General features: G+C 66.0%; 1 protein-coding gene across 1 annotated transcript in view; it reads right to left on the reverse strand.

The window, feature by feature from the left end:
- Positions 1-247: 247 nt before the first annotated feature.
- LOC104508291 overlaps positions 248-1,046 on the reverse strand; it is a gene marked incomplete at its 3' end in the record, with an annotated part of 7,927 nt that continues 7,128 nt past the window's right edge. The window contains exons 8-9 of the mRNA XM_010149859.1: positions 812-1,012; positions 248-392 (exon numbers count right to left, since the gene is read on the reverse strand). Of these exons, the coding sequence (XP_010148161.1) occupies positions 248-392; positions 812-1,012 (346 nt within the window). The remainder of the gene's footprint in view (positions 393-811; positions 1,013-1,046) is intronic.

Genomic DNA, 1,046 nt, shown 5'->3' on the forward strand with positions numbered 1-1,046 from the left:
TCCCGCCAAGGGCTCCTCCAGTGGGCCCAGGGCTCGGCTGTCCCCTCGCTGGCTGTTCTCCCCAGCACCCGTTCCTGGGTGGGCAGAGGGAAGGGGAATGGCCGTGATGTGGCTGAAGAAGCTAGTTTAGAGACTGCAGCCTCTTCCAGCCCCTGTGTGCGGCCATTTCCCACCATGTAAGGCCACGCTCCATGCCCACGTATTGGCCACCCTGGCACGGACACATGCCTGTCCCCACTCTCCACACCTGCCAGCTCCGGACTGGCACCAGTCAGCGGCATTTGGGCCCCGGCTGCTTCCCGCCCCCCTGCCAGCTCCGGACTGGCACCAGTCAGTGGCATTTGGGCCCCAGGCTGCTGTCTCAGTGCTGCATTCCCTGTGGAGACACGGTCCTGTGGGAGCAGGAGGAGATGTTACAGGGATGCAAACAAGATCCAGGGCTTCTCCTGCACCTGGGATGTTCCTGGATGAGGGGGCCGTGGCCTGACCTGTGCCCACCTGGGCACTGGGCTGGCACATCTGACTTGCCCTGAGCACCTCAGCCGCTGCCCGCTTCTCGTCCCACCTTTGGCTCTTCAGCACCTGGAAGAAGGGGCTGTGGGTCCATTGTCAGGATGCTGGATACCTCCAGGCACGACACAGCTGCAGGGACACATCCCCACCCCCCAGTCTCACCCCCCAGGCAGCCAGCCCCCAGCTCCTGCCCCCAGTGCCAGGGGGTCTTGACGCCAGGACAGAGCCCGGACCTCATCCAACTGGAGGGGGCCAGTGCCATCCTGGTCCTACCTGGTGGGCAGGGGTATTCCCCCACCTGCAGCTCCTGCAGGGCTCTCCGCAGCTGGGCCACGGCCATCTTCTGCCCCAGGAGGCCAGCCTCAGCCAGCAGCTCCATCCGCAGCCCCCGGATCTCCCTTCGACGCGCTCTGACCTCTTGTGCTGGGTCCCAGAGGGTGGCTGAGATCCTCTTGGCCAGCCCCTTCGCCCGCTTGGCCAGCCCCAGGGCGGCTCCTAGCTCTTACCCAGCGGGGCCTGGGAGAGGAGCACGC

This window comes from Eurypyga helias, unplaced genomic scaffold, assembly GCF_000690775.1.
Source record: "Eurypyga helias isolate BGI_N326 unplaced genomic scaffold, ASM69077v1 scaffold26794, whole genome shotgun sequence".
Lineage (NCBI taxonomy): Eukaryota > Metazoa > Chordata > Aves > Eurypygiformes > Eurypygidae > Eurypyga > Eurypyga helias.